At 43.6% G+C, this 18406-nt stretch overlaps 2 protein-coding genes across 2 annotated transcripts in view; both read right to left on the reverse strand.

Annotated features, from left to right (window-relative positions):
• Nucleotides 1-7695: 7695 nt before the first annotated feature.
• On the reverse strand, nt 7696-8265 carry LOC136559575 (uncharacterized). The gene has a single exon (XM_066554880.1). It carries the CDS (start codon nt 8263-8265, stop codon nt 7696-7698), a length of 570 nt encoding a protein of 189 aa, XP_066410977.1.
• Nucleotides 8266-14294: 6029 nt separating this feature from the next.
• The window catches only part of CTNNA3 (catenin alpha 3), a 431599-nt gene continuing 427487 nt past the window's right edge, over nt 14295-18406 (reverse strand). Inside the window, exon 18 of the mRNA XM_066555001.1 lies at nt 14295-15602. Coding sequence (XP_066411098.1) covers nt 15315-15602 — 288 coding nt within the window. The 3' untranslated portion in view covers nt 14295-15314. The remainder of the gene's footprint in view (nt 15603-18406) is intronic.

Raw genomic sequence — 18406 nt, forward strand, 5'->3', positions numbered from 1 at the left:
CCTGCGTCCTCATGGGAAAAACGCTTTGATCAGAAAGCTCTCTGCCAGGAGGAAATGTTTTATAACCCTAGTTTGTGCTCCCTGGCAAGAAGCCTCTGAGAGGTCAGTGGTTCAGGAAGAGGTTTTGTGCTGTTTATATTTCATAGTTATTTCTTTAACTTTAGAAATCTGAACAATGAGAGCGAGTCCAGCCCTTTTTTAGTTACCAGCTTTATCGTAGGAATCCATCGTCATGTGCATGTGAGCAGCAGCACTTGAGTGTGGGGGAAATGCAGGAGTTACAAGAGTTTAAAGCTGGCTTCAGACCGATGAGGAAAAATAAGGAAAAGTGCCCATTGAGAATATACCACAGAAGTTCCCATTAAGGTATGTCCTGCCATTAGAATTACAAGGGTTATAACAATTTTGCTTTTTAGGGATTACTTTTAATACATTTTGGCTTCTGCTGGGGGAGAAAGAATGTTAGGCCAGAGAGAAAAGTCTAAGTTATGTGAGAGAAACTGCTTTTGATATTGTGGCTTAGACTTTGCCTTCAGTTTTAGGATATTTAATGAGCCTCTAACTTGAGTTATGACCAAGACAAATTAAATTCTTCAGCTGAATATATAACCTGCCAACAATGTTAGCTTATTGTTACCATTTGTGTTTAAAGCTTGATTAGTCGCAGTATTAATCCTTTGATCTAATTAATTCAAACAAGACCGAGGCTAACTTATTATTATTAACAAGTATTAATAACATACTAATTTAACCATTATTTGATTTGGATACTGAATTTTTTATGAAGATTTTAAGAGCCTCCAGTATAATTAGCATTTACTGACATTGCATCTATTTGCTTTCACATGCATTGCCTAGGAATAGGGTAGGTAGCTTCCTACAGTAAATCCCTCCCTTTCTCCTTCTATAGGAAAAACCACAGCAAAGCAAGCCGGGGGAGCCAGTGCAGCTACAGAGCAACACCTCAGTTCCTTGGCTGCTGCTCAGGCAGGAGAGCAGAGCAGAGCAGAGCTCCTGCAGGGCCTGGCCCGGGGACAGCCCGGGAGCCGCTGGGGGCACACGGCACGGCCTTTACGAGCATGAGAAGGTCAGAAGGTTTTGGGGGATGCAATTCCCACTGGTTTTGCCTTCTCCCAGCACAGCTTAGCCTTACTGTAGTTGCTGGACATTGGTGTTTAATCCTGAAAACTTCCACATTTGGCTCTGACTTCAGAGAGGTTTATCTGGCTCACTGCTTGTGAAACTTGCAGCAGCAAATTCAGGGGGAATCTGTGTAGGAGCAGGACACATGTAATGGGATTCTTTGCTGGAAAGTGGGAAGATATCCCAGAAAGAAGTTAGTTCTGAGGGATTTGCACGCCCACTCCTTTAATCTGTGAGACAATCCATTCTCCACTAGAATTTGTCCTTTTTAACCCACTTACATTTTTTGCTACTACAATTTGAGGCAGTGATTCCAACATTATATGCTGAAAAAGAACTTTTCACTTTCTCTATTTTGGACCTGTCACTTGGCAAAGTTACAGCAAAATATTTTTCTAAATATTCTATCATGCTATAATAAATGCAAGTAGAGCATTTCAAATAGAGATATCCAAAGTTTGGTATCTAATTTAATCTCGAAAACAACTGAAATTTCTTTCAGAAGTGCCTACATTTATGTTGAAAACTAGTGAGTCAAGTGTTTATTTCCACTTCTAAGATTACATGTAACAAAATGAACCTAATTTGAGTTTTATTCAGAAGAAAATTCATTTTCACTCTCTTCCTCACCAACAAGATTATTTCTGAAGTTGGGTATGCCCATTTCCTATGCATTGATTTTGATGGGAAAAAATACAAATGAAGCATCTAATTTAAATGACGCTTCATTTTCTAATGGTATTTCTGCCAATTTTCAATAATTAATGCCAGTGTTAATGAAACTTGATTTTTAAGCAATTATGTAACGCATTTCATGCTAGCAAAATGATTAATTACAACCCTTTGTTGGATGCCAGAGTAACAGCTAACACTGTGTCTGCATGTGGGGGTTTAAAATTCAGATTAAATTCTGTAGTTGCATTAAATTCAGGCTGGACAATTAATGGCAGAACTGTAGAAGCATTTAAAGCAAAGGTGGCTACAGGTGAGATCCTAATTGCCAGCATGGTACAGAGACCATTTCTCCAAAATTACCTCTGCCACTTACTGTCCGTGTTGTTTGGGATGCTGCCTTCCAGCTGAACTGTGTTCTGATTAGAGGACCCTAAAGGACCCTCACCTTCCCTGGGAGCTGCAGAAGAGAGGAGAGAGCTTCCAGCAGGGTGGTGCAGGAAGGGCAGGAGCCAAGGCCAGCACCTGATCCTCTGCCATTTCCTGATCCTCTCTGCTCCAGCCCTGAGAGGGGATTCATTCCTGAGGCAGAGAAGGAAGCAGTCAGGTACTGCAGGGAGATGCTGTTCCACTACAGGAGTATTCTTTATGTACTAGAGCCTACAGGCTGAAATTTTAGATTAGCAATCTGCTCAGGGTGAACACTTGAGTAATTGTTCCTTGTCATCCCAGATAGTAGTGTTTTATTTTATCTTTTCAATTCCTTATGTTCTTTCTTTGAAAGTGCTGCTTTCCCTAATGGCTTGAGAATAAATGGAATTCTTTTCCTGAATCATATCCCTGATGTTCATCTTCTGTTACTCATCTTCCTATTTAGGTCTTTAACCAGTGGTGCAGAAGTCAGTCTGTCTGTCTTCTTTCTAATGCCTAATCTTTTTTCCTGCAGTTCCTTTTCACTCTTCTCCCTGCAGCTTCATGGCTTACTGTGTGTGTTCCTGCCTTCCCTGGCAGCTGCCCAGCCATTCCCTGCAGAGCTTCCCTCCATTATTATGTGCAGTCCAGCTCTTGAGTTCCCTGTGGTTTGCTGGGGAGTGAGGGGGGGATTGTGTTTGAGGTTTTTGTTTGTTTTGTTCCCAATGTTTCCCTTTTCTAACTCTAAGTTTTGTGAGGACTCAAAACATACAGGCTGCTCTTGGGGGTTTGAGTCATGGTTTTCACCTCATGCCTTTGATTTCTATTTTTATTTCCTGTATTGAATGTGCTGTGTTTAGTGGGTGGTGCTTCCACAATCCATTGAACTTTTAAAATGAACATGTAATTATGTGCATTATTCCTGGCTTTCTGTAAATACATTTCTGCTTTGCTTTGTGCTACCAATTATTTAATATACCATGAAATGTTGCAGGAAAACATGATGCAAGCATTCTGTGACTTCATTGCTAATATATTAATTCTGAGGTGTATTAATCTGTTCTATAAGCACTACAAGCTTTCCAAGGTAATTTGTCTTTATGATTTCTTTAGGTTTAAACACTTAAAAATGAAGTTTTCCCAATTAGCTGATATGACTATACATTAAGAGGCTCAGATTTCTGTGCTGCTTTATCACCTTAGAAGAAATTTCAGTTACACTTACGGTCAGGAAAATTCGTTCTTAACTACACACTAAAAATTCAGCAACATCTTGAATATCTCCTTTCATTTCTAAAGAACACAGAAATCTTTCTCAGTTTGATGTAGCTGAGTAGCTGGCCATTCCAATTTGTAATTACATAAGGTCACAGTAGAACATCAGTAGTGCTGAAGTATTCCACTGTGAATACTTGGGGGAAAATGCCTCTGCTAAGATTTGCTTTATTAAGGAAATAAGTAGTGTGTATATATAAGGAGCTGTGGTCATGGAAGTGTGTAACCAGGGGCAAATTAATTCCATTTCCTTTTTTAAATAAGATCTCAGTAAAAGAGGTGAGGTTGAAACATTGTTATTTGACCTGCTGAGTTTCTTTAAATGAAACTTAAAGGGTAATTGATCAGGAAGATATAAAAAAAAAAACTTGTTTTCTCTGGAGTTTTCTGAAGAGATGCTGATGTGTGAGGATCCACAAGACAGCTCAAACCTCATCCACAGGGAGCACACAAGGCTAGATAAGGGTTATTTTCCCACTGGGTGTCAGGACACTTGAGTGCAAGGTCTTTTCTTCTGCTGTCTGAAGTCACCTTCTGAAATCTGAAGGTCACCTTTGATTTTACCAAACTCTGCTTGTGCTGCTATTTCTATATTCAGTCTTTATTCAATAAATAACATAAAAATATCGGGCATAGGACATGGGTTTTAGTAGATGGTAGGTACAGGCTGTCTGTAGTGAGGTAGTTCTAGAATAATACTTTTTTTTGTTATGCAAATCTCCTAAGAATAGTCCATTTACAAGCCTTGCAAAAATCACTGTTTTACAATCCATGCAACCTATGCTTTCATTGTCTGAGCCTTCCATCTAATATGCTTATCTGTGGAAGCTGCTCCACTTTCCAATGGATAAAATCTATATATTTACAGGCTCACAGAGGAAGATAATTTAAATAAGAGCACTCTTCATAGATATAAAAATTAAAAGTCATGCCCCTCTCATGGTGTTTAGTTGGTTTGTTTGATTTAACTCACTGTGGGAGAGCTTTGAGAAAGCAGACTAATGTGGTTGTCAGTGCAGAGCAAGCAGAGGAGAGCTGTATTCTGGACAGTCTTGAGGCTGCGAAAGCCCCTGGTATTTCAGTGGTACCCATGGGCAGGTCTTGGCTGGAGGCTGGGTAAATCAGTCTGGTGTGCTTCATACCCATCTTTTTTAGTTCATATTGAGATAAAGATTTTTGGGGTTTTTTTTTAGACTGGCATGAACAGAATTTGTAGTGTTGGTTCCTGTACTTGCATAGATTATTGGTTTACATTAGATTTCTCATTAAAATTCTGTGCTTATAAAGACAGTTTGAAGTTAATTGCCTGGCACTTTCAGTAAAATAGTGGGTTTTTTTCATGATAATTGAAAACATTGCAATAATCTGTGTTTTTTTAATCATAGCTTCACCATAAAAATTGCCTTATTAAATATTTCTTATAGTCAGTCATAAACTTCTGAGGAATATTTCTCAGCTGCAAGTGCTGTATCAATGCAGGACACAATAAATAAATACATAAATATTTCTGAAAAAAAAACTAGTCTTTCTGTGGAATTATAAATCTGCCTTCGGTACTTTCTCTACCCTCACCACCCAAATTCAGCTTGTTAAGGACTGCTGGCATATGAGAGCTTTCCTTTACAAGATTCTGTTTCAGTGTTTCCCTCCATAGAGAAGACTGGTATTATCTGGCCTTCTGAACCAGCAATTCTGTTTTCTGAAGCAGAAAATTAAGTTTTTTCTTCTGTACTGTGAAGAAGCCAGTGTGTGTCTCATATTCACGCTAGACTGTCCTGACATACCAGGAGCAGCAAATGTGAAAATAGTGTGTCCAAGCACCTAGGACAGCAGAACATGATTTTCTAGCAGAATCTCTATCCAGATGCAGGTTCTGATTCTTATTCATACCAAGAAACCTTTCAATTGCTCTGGGAGGGCCAGGAGCTGTCCAAGGTAGAAGGTTAATTTATCCTCTCTGGCAGAAGCACCCAACCCCTTGCACTGGAATTCCTCCTCGGTGGAAGTACTTCATCTTCACAGCCCTGACAATGGGTTTTTCAGGTTATGCTGCTCTGGATGATCAGCTTAACATTGTTTTAGTGCTATTGTTAGTGCTTAGGTCCTGAATCTCTATGGGCAGATCAGGAGCATTTATTAGAACAGGGTAAAATATTGGGCCAATGCACAGTGGTGTTTGGGTGGAGTAGTTTTTCCTGGAGTACTTCCTATAGCTGTACTGTCAACCTGCCCAGTAATGTAATTTATCTCTTCTGCTGAATGTTATTCAACTTCTCCTGTAATTTAGGTTGAAATAACAGGTAGAGAATAGTGCCTTGGAGCTGGAATGTGGGCTGCCAGGTGTAGCGTGTGTCACATGAGTGACACAGGTTACCTGTAAAATTTACTCCAGTGCATTGTGTCCTAGTTTGCTTTTCAAGAGGTGGCACAGCCCATGGCCTTTCTTGTGTCTTATTTAGCTAAAGAAAATAAAAGTAACTAACTGGAGTGTTGATTGTCTGGTATCTTTAACAAATATGACATTTACTTGTTAAATATTGAAGGAAATTCAATCTCTTTCTAAAGATCAAGTACTTTGACTTCCTGCCATCTCTCTCTGCTCTCTCTTCTTCTCTCCAAAACAGGCCAAAGTTTAATTTTTTTATTTCAGTCTATTCTCCCGTCTTGCTGAGAACTTACTGCTAACTGTAAGAGCATTTCCCTTGTTCTCCAGCCATCAGTGAATCACCAGTGCCACATCACATTAAGCTCGTCAGTCATTCTTTGTGCCTTTGTCTCATCTTGTGAGGGATTTAATCTAAGAGTTTTGGTTTATATGCTGCTGTTCTTCAGCTGGAATAAGTTCTCTGTGGCTTTCTCCTCTTCTGTTGTTTGTGTGCATGTGAAACAGGGCACCGAATAAACTTCATTATGGGAGAGTCAGAAAAATGAGCATGGTGATGATGAAATTTCCTGGTGCTTAGTTACAGCAGGGAACAGTTCAGTCATCTCAGCAATGGTGGGGTGAATGCAAACTCTCACAAGGAACTATGGAGAGCAAAACAGCTTCTTGTACAAAAAGGCAGAAAAAATGAAACTTGCCTTTCAAGGTGCTGACATATGGAGTAAAATAAAAACTGGTTGCAGTGGCAAAATCAGTTTTGCCTTAGCCTTTACATCAATTTTGAATGGCTTCACAGAAGTGAATTACAGACATTCTTTAATTACTTCACTTGTGTTGCTTTAAATATAAGTCTCAGGCCATGTGACTTTCCCAAGATAATACATTATAAAGCTGAGAGAAGAGTCTTAAATTGTACCTCATTTTCTGGACAACAAATAAGCTTTAGCACAAAATTTTGGTGTAGAATAAAACATAGTTAAAATGTGTGTGTATTGAAAACCATAAAGTCATACCCATATTTTAATTATAAGATGTACCATAGATGTGGTTATTCTTTGCATATCTAATTAACATGAAAATAAGTGGATGTGGCCAGAACACATGGACACAGACTCATCTGCTCCATTCATGTCCAGTCTCCCTCCTCCAACAGTATGAAACACAACAGGGTAAATAAAAGTGGTCGTTTTGCTACTGTGCTGCAGTGTTAGGACAAAAATAAATTTATTTTGCTTTGGAGATGCCAGGTGCCTTCTGCATGTGGTATTTAGTGATCCTGCAAAGATAGTGGAAAAAGTGAAAGGGATGTCAAGAGAAAATCCATCTGTAGAGGAAAAAATCAATGTTTTTAAATCATTTCAATTTCTCATTTTACAAACTTCATTACATCTAATTCTATTATAAAAATCCACTCTCTCAATATAGGAAATCATTGAAAGAAGAAAGTTCAACTGGATTAGATAATTAATTTATCAAAGTCTTAAAATGTTGCTGGGTTTTTTTCAATCAGATATAACAAAATTACAGAAGCTCATGTTATCAGTCCAGATACAGTCTCATGCACAAAAGATTTCTCCAAATAAGTGAATCTGGTCTGTACTTCTTATAAATTCATACTGAACTAATTCATCATCCCATCCCCAAACCACAGCAATTTACATGTTAGCAGGAGTGCACAGAGGTATAATATGCTACCAGCATGTTGCTGCTGTGTATTTAATACCAGTCCTTGTTGTGTCTGCTCTCCTGCAGTGCCATGCCCACGGCTGTCTGTGCACATCAAGGGCTCTGTTGGTGGAGGGGACACCGGCTCAGCCGGGGCTGTGTGGACAGCGCCCGGGCGCCTCCTGCTGCTGGGCAGGGCTGGGGGCTCCATGGATGGGGGGCTCCGTGGACAGGGGCTCCATGGATAGGGGCTCTGTGGATGGGGGGCTCCATGGATAGGGGCTCCATGGATAGGGGCTCCGTGGATGGGGCCTCCGTGGATGGGGGGCTCCATGGATAGGGGCCTCCGTGGATGGGGGGCTCCATGGATAGGGGCTCTGTGGATGGGGGGCTCCATGGATGGGGGCTCCATGGATGGGGGGCTCCATGGATAGGGGCTCCGTGGATGGGGCCTCCGTGGATGGGGGCTCCGTGGGTGGGGGGCTCCATGGATAGGGGCTCCGTGGATAGGGGGCTCCATGGATAGGGGCCTCCGTGGGTGGGGGGCTCCATGGATAGGGGCTCCGTGGGTGGGGGGCTCCATGGATAGGGGCTCCGTGGATGCGGGGGGTCTCCGTGGGTGGGGGGCTCCATGGATAGGGTCTCCGTGGATGGGGGGGCTCCATGGATAGGGGCTCCGTGGATGCGGGGGGTCTCCGTGGATGGGGGGGCTCCATGGATTGGGGGCTCCCTGGATGGGGCTCCCTCTGCATGCCCAGCCTGGGCTCTCACAGCGCCTTCCTTGCATGGGACATCCTGGCAGGACTGCCGGCATCCTGGAGCCGTTCTGATGGACAGCAGCAGGCACTGCTCCTTGGAACTTCCCTTCTGTGCTGTTTGTCTGTTATGTCCTTACCTACCTGGCTGAGAGAGAAATAAAATGGCTCCCTCAGAGATTTTGAACTAAAATACAAGTACAAATCTGATGGTTGCTGTACTTCTGGGGAGAGTTAACTTCAGAGCTCAGAGTATTGAGAGCAGTGTCTCCAAAACTCAGAGACAGCAGTACAGAAGTAGTAAGCAGTGACAGAGAGGCAGCTGAGGTCTTTAAAATACTTCTGATTGTCCCCTTTGTTACTGTAGCTCACAGGAGAGAACTGGTTTCCTTGAGGCCCCTGTATTTTTACAGGGATTTTTACAGAGATTGCAGTGCAGTGGCTTCAGGAGTCCAGTGAATGATTCCTGGTTTTAAAGGAGAAATCTTGTTTTCTAATCTCTGTCCAAAAGTCTTGTTTTCTTTTATGACACGTGGTTTGCTCTCTGTTCTCAGAGCACACAAGTTTAAGGATGGAAATTTTGAAAATATAACCTTATTCTAAACAAGGAAATACTATTGCTGTTGCCAAAGCACAGACTGGGGGGAGAAGCCTTTGCCACTGCAGTTAATGCTGTTCATTTCATAGGTGGAGCCTGCTCTCTTTGCAGTCTAAGGTTTTGAGTGCATTGTAAGCTCTTCTGTATGTGCTGCTTTAATTCTTTAGCATTTTGCTACTAATCCTTGTTTTATCCTCCCTTTAGGGTATCAGAATCTTTAGGCATTACAGTGGGCAATTAACACAGCTTGCCAAAACAGCTTGACACTTGAGTAAAAAAGGTTGGAGTCTTACTGCCAGGGAGGCAGGGAATGATGATAATTAGGCTGACACTGGTCAGTGGATCTTTCATTCATTTAAGGAGAGCTAACTACAAGGGAAAATCTGTCTAGAAGGGAAAAAGAAGTATGTTGAAGGAATATGGGGAGTTTATCTCCCTCTGTGTCCCTTAGGTTAGACAAGCAGGAGGGCTTGAGCAGGTTGGGATCATATTGATTTCACAGGACAAAGGAAAACCTTTCATTCAAGAAGCAAGGATGCAATTCAAGTAAATGTTGGTCATGTATAAGTAACAGAAATATTAAAAGCATTGCAAAGCGATCTGAGTGCTATTCCAGCCTATCTGCTTCCAGCAGGTTGGCCCATGAGAGTTTGTTATCCAGTGCTTGGGGATGTGTCAGTCCTAGCACTGCCTTTTTCCTCGGTGAACTCCATACAAAGAAACACCCCCAGAGGCATTTCTGGAGGAAAGCAGCACTTCTGCCCCCTTGGGAAATGCTGCCTTAACAATGGAATTACAAACCAGAAGTTTTCCATGTTTTGTAAATGTCACTTTTCCTTTTCTCCCCCTTCCCCCTGTGCTCAGAAAAGGGCACACTTTCTCTCCTGCAGCAGCACAAAGGAGAGCCAGGGTGGCCACTGGCACCCACACACAGTGTTCTGCCAGCCCACAGGCTCCACACTCCAGGTGAAGGTGCCAAAGAGGGAGTGGGCACAGCCGGGAAGGCCCAAGGGGACTGCTGTGAGCAGTGGGAAGGTGGAGCTGTGCCCAGTGGCACAGCAGCTGGAATTGTTAGAGGTACTGGAAGAGGGGCAGAGGAGACTGGCACCCTAAAGTTTTGCCTCCATTTGATACCCAGCTCCAGGGAGTTATAACAGAGTTTGGCTTGTGACTGGATTTCAAAAAACCAAACTTCTGTTTTGATGACAGACTGAACCCATTTCATTGTGAGATGTGTCTCTAGGAATATCTAGTGCAGACAGTGTCTTACATACAAGCTAAAAAAGCAAAACTGAATAGAGACGGCCTGGGACAAGAGGAGTGAACACGGAATAGTTTGGCAGGTTTGAGTCTTGAATTTCATTCCAGTGACAGGGTTGTCTCTCTGTTTATTTTTAGCTAAGATTATGAGCTTAATTCACAGTAACTGCTGGAGATGGAATCTCCAGGATGGATACAGTTGCTGGAATGTTAGTACATTTGTATATGCTGCATTCATTCCAGAGCCCTGAGAACAAGAGGTTCTTCTGGGGGGGAAATTAGGAAGAGTAGGTGAAGGACAGGATGCTGGGGAAGCGAAGCATCTTAGTCATTCTTGTTAACATAACAAGTACTTGTCTTGAAATTATATTGGCTTGTGTAATGCTTGCAGCTAGACAGAAATTATTTCAGTGATAATAGAGCTCATCCTGAGCCAGAAAGTTACCTCATTTCCCTTTCTTTTTATACTACAATAGGTATGAATATCCTATTCAAACTCTTCTAAGGCTTGCAGACGTAATTATTCTGTGCTTATTTTTAACTGCTGGGGGCTTAAGTTCCAGTTTGCTTTCTGAGTGACTAGATGCAGTTGCTATACTTTTGCCATAAGATGCAGCCATTTTTTCCCTGTCAGAGTAATTCAACAGCAGAAAATTAAGGCTGAGTGTCTGAGATGCTGCACCTTTATAAAGTGAAACATCCATGTACTTCTGTGTACTTGCTCTGAATTCTAACAACTTCAGTTTATCAGTTACTAAATATTATGTAATTATAGAAATACATTTAACTATAAATATATCTGTATATTTATTCTATTAAAATAATTGCATTGATTTATGTTATTTGTATTTTGTGACTATTATAACACATTCATTACTAATGTGTGTTGTAATAGATATAAAATACATAATAGGTAAATTCTATAATTATATCAATAGATAAGTAAGAGAGGGTTATTTTATGTCAGCCAAGGGCAAAGATCCCCCAAGCACTGAGGTTTGCACATTAAGGGCAGGTGGTTTGCAGTGTGTGCTTGGCGTCTGCCTGTCTGTGTTTGCTGTTTCTGTATGAAGTCTGTGGCACCTGTATAATCCACACAGAATCACAGAATATTGAGAGGTTGGAGTGGACCTTGAAGACCATCTTGTCCAACACTTGTCACTGTCCCAGGCTACTCCAAGCCCGATCCAGCCTGGCCTTGGACACTTCCAGGGATCAAGGGTGCCTCACCACCCACTCACAGTAAAGAATTCCCTCCCCATATCTAACCTGTGTTTCCCCTCTGAATTTGTACCCAAGACATAAAGTAGCAGAGCTCTCGTTTTCTTTTCTTGCTCCTAAGTGCAGATGAGCTAAATATAAATTGTGCAATATGCACCCAGATGTTCTCTTAGAGAAACCAATGCAAACCTTCCTGACAGCAAGTTGCACTGGTTGTTTTATTTGCTTATTTTCATTTGTGGTTCTAAGGATCACACCCCCAGCAAGCTACAAAGCCCCAACCCTCAGTGATGTCTGAGAGGACTAGACTGGGTTTGTAGAGGGAGTGGAAGGCAGAAAAGAGTCTTTTGCTGTTTTGTCCTTTTTGGAAAGCCTTTACTCCAGGGAGATTCTGCTTTCCTGGAGAAATCATTGCTTTAAATGTCTCTTCCTCCACCAGAGAAGCTAAAAACCCACCAGGAAAGTTTCTCCCATTCTCTCGGCCATGCTGGCTGGTTAAGAATGGCACAAAGTGTGGGAGCAATATCCTATCCTGTTTCCATCCAGTGAGGGAGCTCTGGGCACGAAGCAGCCCAGGGACAGAGGCTTGCTGGAGCAGGGAGCTCCTTTAACCCTCCACCCCCTGGAAAGAGCAGTGCCCCACCCACAGATCCTGAGCTCTGGGGTGTTGGCAGCTGCTCGAGTCATGTGCTGCCTTCTGTGAAGGAAACTGAAAACTGCAGCAGAAAAGCCAATGGCTCTAAAATGACCAGTCTGATAAAAGATCTGAGGATTGAGAGGAAATATCATCCTGTACAGGGCATCTCTGTGGTCTCCAGCCTGCTTTAACATAGTCATTTTCACCATCAGGAAGTATAATGTGAGTATTTCCTATCCTGTAAAAAGCTCCTTAAAACTGTTAGATCTACCTCTTGCAGTGCAAACTTTCATCTTAACTATTGCTTTTAGGCTGGAGCCAAAAATTAGTTCCTCAGCTTCCAGTTCCTTGGACCATAGCACCACATTCCTCCTCTGATGAGAGACATCAGGGGCTTTAAAGTATTTTCATGGTTTGTTTGCCATTTCTGCTTTGGGTGTAGATTTTCTTTATGCCAAGAAAGTTTCCAGTGAGTTGTGGTTTATTATGTGAAAGGTGCTATTTTTCAGTGCAGCAACACCACTTCCAGTGTGCAACACCAAATCCATGGCTTTGTAATTAACACTGCCCATGCATTTCTTCCTTTAAGAAGTTGTTGTGCAAAAACCAAGCCCACTGATGACCTTGGGGAGAGAGAGAGACTGATTTGCTTGATCTTTAATTATTATTTAATTACTCTTCATATGCTAAATTGCCTCTACTGGACAATATCAGATGAGTGTTTTTGTTCTGTTGTCTCTCTTCCCAGCCCCCAGGGGCTCTAGGGGGTTCAGTGCCTGTTATAAGCTGGCAGAGCTCCCTCGGTGTTCCAGGCCCGTGGCATGCACAGGGTTCTGTGGGGGAGGACAGGAGGTGGGAGCAGCAGAGGGCTGGGGAGGGTCCCCAGGCGTCTGGGAAGGGGAGGTGGGTGCTGCTTTCCAGCTGTTGGGATGCAGGACCAGGCACCACCCCTGGCTGCAGCCACAGCTGAGGCACAGGGGTTTATTTCTCTCATCTCCTGAGCCTAACATGCTGGCAACTCCCCAGAGTTCAACTGGGCGCAACACACAAGGGATAAGTAATATCTAGAAAGAGAAATAGGCTTTACATAGAATTTTATTATCTACTGCTGATAAAGACTTATGGGTTTTGTTTTTTGTTTTTTTTTTTTTTTTGGTCAAAAAGAAAACTTTTAAAGGCCCATGAAAGAACTTTCTATATCAACATACTTTTCTCAAATGCTCCAGCTGTGGGCTCACAGAGAATAAAGGACACAAGCCTTTTAAAAATCACTGCAGGACCTTTAAAACACCATGCCTGGCCCAATGTCAAGCTGCTTAGTTGTGTTCTTTAGTAGAGATGCAGCTACAGAGCTTCCTAGTGGTACCAGGCTATGTTGGGAGAAAAAGCATATTGGCTGTTTATTTAAAAAAAATAAAAATTCAACAGCTTTGGGATTTACGGAAATGATGCAGACCTGTCCTCTCAAACTAATGGGATTCAGCAATGGGACTCCCACTTTCTAGTGCTCTAGTGAAAATTTTTAATATAAAATTGCCTTCAGTCATCCATCACACCGTGCTCCATGATGTGGTAATGGGGAGAGGCCAAGGCAGGCTAATGAAATAATCTGAGCTGCTGAGATGAGAAAGCTGCAGCTCTGCCAGCCTGAGAGCAGCTGAGGGCACAGTGTGAGGGGCAGGCAGAAACTGGGGGAGAAGTTATGCTCTGCAAGCTGGGCTAGCAGGGAATGAGGAGCTGCTTGGAATAACACTGAGCAGTTCATCCTCCTTCAGAATTCCCCCTCGTGGCAGGAAGTGGTGGTTCCCTGCTTCCCAGACTGGCTGAAGGGTGATGAGCTGGGCTTTTTACAGCTCCAGGACTTCTTACCCTTTGCCTCCTTAGCCAGGAATAAACTTTTTCTCTTGGGATTGAATTTAAGCCAAGATAAATTTAGTCTAAATTTGATTTTTGTTCTTTGGCTCTTCTCAACAGCCTACAGTGAGTTTTAAATTCCTTGTTCATTTAGAGGGTGGTTTTTGTGTAATAAATTGCTGTGTTGAGATCAAACTGGTGACTGAGCATGGCCAGGGAAGGAGCACAGACCGGCAGTGCAGGAAGGAGCATGAAATGAAGCAGTAAAATGTGCTTTAGTGATACTGGTGCTGGAAAACCTCTCCTGCAGAGCAGCTAATGGAGCACACACAGTGTGCTGGAAGGAAGGCTTCTGTGAGCACACCTGGCAGGCCTTGAACTTCAGACACACTGAAAAAATCCCACAACACTGACAGCAGCTTCTCGGGGTGTACGTGCTTTTTTATTAACAATGTGGTACCAAGGCATTAGTTACAAACGTTTGACATCAAGGTGACCAGGATCAAAGGTGTAACCTGGAGACAGGAGGGTTTCAGGACAGTCACAGCCCCAGAGCAGCCCACAAGGCTGTGTCAGCTTACCTGCTGCCTCTGGAGCCCTGGGAGGAGCAGCAAAGCCAGGAGACATTACTGACATCTTGCTGCAAACATGCTGGAGGGAACTGGAGTTGGAAAAAGGTGATTTTCTTCCAAACTTCTCCTTTTGTTCCATTTAAGTGATTACAAGGTTAGGGAAGGTGGAAGAATGATCAGTAGAATTTTTAATTCATGAGCACTATAGTTTCACAGGGTTTTATAACCAGCAGCCAAGAAATTACCCTGTCCCAGCGTGCTGAGCTTACAAACATGGCAGCCCCAAGAGAAAAGGCACAGTTTAGAGTTATTCCTGCTGCCCACACTGGGCTAGGTCAGGGACTGCTGGGCAAGCATGGTAATAAATGACCTGGAGCAGCGGCCCAGAATGTGGAGCCATCCCATAAGGGCAGTCAGTGACACAGGAAGCTCTGGCTTTTGAGGGAGCCCTTTCACCCTGGCAAATGTCTTTGGATGCTGCAGTCTGGACCCAGGTTTGGGCAGCCCAGCTGAGCTGGTCACAGGGTGCCCATCAGGACCTGGCCCAGCAGTCAGAAATGCCTGTGTCACACACAGACCCACTGCAGACCTGCTGAGTGCAGGCTGCCTTTGGCCTCTTGGCACATTGCTCCGTCCCAGCTGCACCGTGGGCCCAGCTGGGCAGACACCAGAGCTCCTCACTGCAGGAGAACCAGTATTATTTTCAACTGTGTGCTTTTAAGTAATCCAACAGCATTTTCAAATCATTTAAGCAAGTGTTATCTTACAGATTTAGAGCAAAACGTTGACATATATAATTATTAAGTAAGCAGGGGAAAAGATGAAAAATCATGGGAAATTCAAGATAAGAAAACATAGTGGCAGAATATTAGACTATTTCTCTGCCTCTGAATTCACTCATGACTTGCACAGGATGGATTCTCTTCTTTGCAGAACCTTTTCTGACAGCAGCATAGATTTCTTCTGGCTTCTCCCTTTTAATCAGCGGCTTTTTCTCTGGAGCCTTCATTCTCCACATCACAACTGGATGGCGTGGGCCAGTAGGACTCTGAATCTTGATAATCTTTGTGGATGCAATATAGGACATCTTCACTGTCTGCACCACAGAATTCATTAAGTTTTTGGCGGCCTGAATTAGTGAAGTGACACTGTCCAGCTGTAATAGGAAACAGAAACACCAGCCTAGAAATCAGTGTGCTTTTAACCACAGTAGGCACAGGAATAAACACCAGTTAAAATTAAGACTACCAGAGACTAAACCATAATTCCCACATTTTCCTTTTGTGTGTTTGATCACTGTGCTCATGCTCTGCTGCTCAGATTTATTGTGATGTATGGAAATTCATGCTGGTGGAATCAATAAATGCTTTGGAAGATAATGCTAATTGTTTTTTTCTGTAACAGGAATTCAGGATGCTTGTCTGCAGGGTCCTATTGCAATTACTACTGATGGGTAATGAAACCAACTTGAAGAAGAGCTGTGAAAATGTGACCACTTGCTTCCTTTGTTTTAGCACTAGGTAAGGCCTCCAGCTGCTCCTGTCCCATTCCAGGCTCTCACAAGTGCTCAGGAGCAGTGCTGGGATACTCTGAAGTGTCTGCCTCTGGCTCTGGCAGAGCTGCTGAACCTGTTCTCAGCAGCCAAGATTTGTATGGGATATTAAAAGTGGGATAACCCACAGAAATCCCTATGACTGTGTGGCCTCCCCAGCTGCTTGGGGAGTGTCACCAAAGGGCAGAATGCAGAACAAGCAAAGCCCATCATCTTCCCCAGCATCCAGCACAGCCACACCAGTGCCACAGCAGGGGTGTCTTCTGTCACTGCTCATGGACAGCAAACAGGAGCACTGAGGAAGCTTTCCATGGCTGGGATGGAGAAATAGCAGGATTACTCTTCAAAACAGGAGAGCCTTCACACTTCACCTTCTAAACATCCCCACTGCTGAAACATTTGTGTAAAAGCACTGAAGCCAGTTCTCTGAAGGGCTCTCTGTGGGTTTAGTGGCAGAGTGATCCTGTCCTTTGCCATGCAGCCCACCCCCAGAGCCTTGGGCAAGGTACAGATTTACAAATGGGGTTATTAGGAGAGGTTTGAGGACTTCTCCCTTTGCCAGATCAAACAAATTGATCAGGTGAGAGAGGTGTATTATTATTGTCTGTCTTCATTCTGATTGTGTAGCACAAATACAAATAAGGCAGAAATAAAAAATGCAGCCAAAAGGCTGGATTTAGTTGCAATTTGGAAACGCCTCTGAACTGACAGAAAAATCTTCCAGTTAAAACAACACACACTGCTGCTCTCTGGAAATGCAAAAAACCAAAAATTTTTAAAAAGTTAAGATATCTGGTTTAATGCACACATATGATGGCAAACTGAAATGATCTCAATTCCCCGAGAAAAGGTGTAAAATCTACCAGATGGCCTCTGAAGTTCATTCCATGCTGCAGCATGTGAACTTTCTAGAAAGGGCTGCCAGTCTCTAGCAGCCCTGTGGTGTTTGCAGGGCACTGCTGCCATCAGAGGGCAGGTGGGTGTGTTTGGGACTGGGATCTCTGAGCTGGATGACTGAGCTGGGCTGCCCAGCCCCTCAGCAGCCTTGGCCCTGCAGCACAGCTGCTGTCACACACTTTGATGTGAACTTCAGTGCACGTGCTGACCCCTAAATTTCAAACACTTCTTTATACATCTAACACATGTGAAACAAACAATTTCCCAAGGCTGCAGGCTGTGGGGAAGGTTTTGCTCAGAGTTCCTGTCCCACACTCCCTTTCCCCAGGGAGGCTGCCCTGAGGTGCAGCCCTAGCTCAGGGGAGATGGAGGGGGGCCCTGGCCACAGCTCACTGCTGGATGCTGTCACACAGTGTTTACTGGAGCAGGAGGAGACACAGCTCCATAGGAACTTCTTTCTTTCATGCTAACCTGAGGACTGGTTATACACAGACACACACACACACACAGACACACAGACACACAAAACTTCAATTATCTGTTGCTATCTAGAACAGCTGACAACACCATAATTCTGACATTTTATTGAAATAACTTTTTTTTTTTTCCCCTACCCTAACAGTCCAGCACTGGCATAGTAACACTGCTATGAAGCTGCTAGGACAAAAAAAAAAAAGATGGTTTTTGTTCTCTGGCAGATGGTAATGGGCTTCAGAGGAAGCTTCTTCCCTGAAGTTTCCCAGTGACTGCAGTGTGTGTAACTGCTCCACCATTTTGAAGCTGCTGGGTGACAGAGGCATGTGAGGAGGCGTGGCAGGTTGGGCAGCAAATAAATTCTTGTTTGCATGGCAGGGAAAAGGCTTATTGAAGAAACTGGTAGCATCCAGGCAGAATGCTACAAAGCTTCAGCTGTAACTTTATTGTAACTTCAGTGTGTGTAGTGTGAAACATGGAGAGTGCTGAGGTGAGCAGTAGAACTTAGCTGGCCTTTCCTCTCCTGTGGAAACTGAACAGTTACCTCCTCCTTCTGCCCCCTGTGGCTTTTCCACAAATCGGCTGTGGAACAGTCGAGGGCTCCTTCACCCCACCCCTGAGATCACAAAAACTGCATTTTTATTGTTTTCTAAACTGTAATCACAGGTATCTACTATAAGCAGCAAAAAACTTCAGGGGTGCCCAGTTTTGATGAGGCTGTAACTGAACCCCAGCGTGCAGCTGTGTCAGCCTTGTGGTCTGCCAGGGGCTCTAGCAGGAGACACCTGCCAACTCCAGCACTTTAAATGCTGGAGAGCCACAGCCTGACTCCAAGCCCAACTGCAGAGCTGTACCAAGAGGCAGAATTCCCTTGCCCCTTGCCACACCAGAGGAACTGAACCTCTGCCATAGCACTAAACCTCTACAAAAGATGCCCTGAACCACAAAGAGCTGTGCAGGACCTGGCCCCACGCTGTGAGAAACAGCTCTGTGTGTCCCCTGCTGCAAGGCAGTGACCTAGGGCCCACCAAGGGTGT

This window comes from Molothrus aeneus, chromosome 8 (genome assembly GCF_037042795.1).
Source record: "Molothrus aeneus isolate 106 chromosome 8, BPBGC_Maene_1.0, whole genome shotgun sequence".
Classification (NCBI taxonomy): Eukaryota; Metazoa; Chordata; class Aves; order Passeriformes; family Icteridae; genus Molothrus; species Molothrus aeneus.